The sequence below is a fragment of the Babylonia areolata genome, chromosome 8 (genome assembly GCF_041734735.1).
Source record: "Babylonia areolata isolate BAREFJ2019XMU chromosome 8, ASM4173473v1, whole genome shotgun sequence".
Classification (NCBI taxonomy): domain Eukaryota; kingdom Metazoa; phylum Mollusca; class Gastropoda; order Neogastropoda; family Buccinidae; genus Babylonia; species Babylonia areolata.
The window spans coordinates 49591901-49594106 of NC_134883.1; the positions used below are offsets into that span (position 1 = coordinate 49591901).

The 2206-nt window shown below is 45.1% G+C and overlaps 1 protein-coding gene across 1 annotated transcript in view; it reads right to left on the minus strand.

The window, feature by feature from the left end:
* LOC143284914 (COMM domain-containing protein 7-like) overlaps positions 1-365 on the minus strand; it is a 14648-nt gene extending 14283 nt beyond the window's left edge. Inside the window, exon 1 of the mRNA XM_076592056.1 lies at positions 259-365. Within this exon, the coding sequence (XP_076448171.1) occupies positions 259-345 (87 nt within the window). The 5' untranslated portion in view covers positions 346-365. The remainder of the gene's footprint in view (positions 1-258) is intronic.
* Between the last annotated feature and the right edge of the window lie 1841 nt (positions 366-2206).

Genomic DNA, 2206 nt, shown 5'->3' on the forward strand with positions numbered 1-2206 from the left:
CTTCAAAAGCGTAACTTGCATCGTTATCATTTCTTAATGTCAAATAAAATTCCATACGCGTGTCTGTAATGTTGAACTGAACAATTGCTCGGAGTCTTTTAAGGATCTAACTTAAATTAATGTATACATTTTTTAATGTCTTGTGACCATCAGTTTTACACGATCAATGACCTGCGACTAAGCCGCTGGGAATCAAATATGAATCGCCAAGTAATATTATAACAGACATGCATAGAACTGTAAACGTATCACTCAAACCTCATTTTGAAATTTGTTGAGAGCCTGAAAGTCGCTGAACATAGAATCAGGGGGCGTCTCCCTGCTGAAATGAAAAGTTGTCGCCATTTTCACGCCGGAAGCAGTACAAACTGAATAGGAATACGACCAGGTGACAACTGAAAATATGTTCGAAGTCAACCGGTCCGTTTGAAGATGGTGCACCACGCCCCTTTCCACTAGACTCTCTCTCTCTCTCTCTCTCTCTCTCTCTCTCTCTCTCTCTCTCTCTCTCTCTCTCTCTCTATTGACTCGACTGTATCATGTGTTCGCTACTGCTTGAAACTGACCAGGATGCCACTTTCACAATTTCCGAAACGGCAGGCTGAATCGATGCTGAAGAATTCTCTACGGACAGAAATAACAAGACGTCAGAAAATTGGCTTGGTAAAATTAAAGCATGCTTAGAGATGCGTGGTTTCCCTGATGTATGGATGAACCAGGGTGCTGAAAATGAATTCGCCTTCTTAAAGTCTCGTAAACAAAAACTGATAGAGAGATTTAAATTGGACAGGTTTTCTAGGAGAATGCCTGACTTTCCCCATTGACCCAGGCCATGACGCGCTCAGTAGTCAGTCAAGCTTTGAGATGAAGGGTATACATGCACATTAGTAGCTCTTGATTCATTCACGCGCAAGTGCAGTGCTTGCGTGCGCGCGCGCGCACGGCGTGTGTGTGAGTGTCAGCCGTTGTGTGTCTGCCACTGAGTGTGTCTGTATGTCAGGCCTACACATGTACGTGTTTGCGTGTACTTGTGTGTCAGTGTGTATGTCAGTGTGTGTGTGTGTGTGTGTGTGTGTGTGTGTGTGTGTGTGTGTCAGTGTGCGCGTCCGTCAGTCGGTGCTTGCGTGTGCCAGTGCCAGTGTCGGTGTGTGTCAGTGCCACCATAGTGTGCGCGCGTTATGCGTGCGTGTGTGTGAGGATAAGTGGGGGGTATTCATGTATGGGTGTGGGCCCGTGGGTGTTCGTGTGGCCGGTGGGACGGTATAGTAGGTTCATGCCACTATTCCGGATGATTTTTCAGATTTCTCAGTACTAGTATGCGCTTCTCCGCTGAGTACTAGCCAATAGTGATACAATAGCCAGTGTTCGTTGTGACTTAACACGTATTATTAAACTATTGGCAGAGACTTTAATTTTCCTTCTGTAACTTCTGGTGTGTTTTTTTCAAGAAGACGTACATCAGTACCGTTGTTGCCAATTTCATTTTTTGGTCTCCTTGTGTCTCACGTGACCAATAGGCATTTGGCGCGTTTATTGTCAAGAAGGGACGTCAGTCACAGTGATCGAGCATTGAAAACAAAAAGATGAAAAAAAGAACGTCCAGACAACATCATCCAAACATCATGCCAGACAATGGGAACAAGGGCTCGGCCGAGGTGCCACAAGGCCATCTTTGTTATTTATCCTATGGTAAGACCATTTATACAATATTACGATTGTGTCCGTCGTGCGCAACCAGAGTAAATCTTGATACTCAGCTGATCAAACATCCAAAAACTGACAAAATGAGATTCTCCACGGGTGATGAAGTGATGAATTGAATAATCGTTCTGCCAGCCAGTGACTTAACTGACTTCTACGATGCTTGATGCCGTACCTTTTCGTCGTTCTGCACATACTTAGTTACAGGTGTTGCAAGCTGAATGACGCAGAGTTTGTTGGTCCGTACAGACTTCGTGTATTCTTGGAATGCTTGCAAGTAAAGGGTGCCGTGGACAGATTTCTCCATTTCTGTTTCCATGTTACGTGTATGTTTCGTCTTTGCATAAACTGTGACGCAACCCGTCCCCCACTTCCTCCAGCCCCCCAACCCCCTCCAGCCCGCAAGCCCCACACCATTTAATTATACATTGTCTCGCATTTTCCAGTCTACCCAGTGTCTGCTCCAGCTATTTGTACAGCTGGACTGAAATTTGAAACAAAGCCT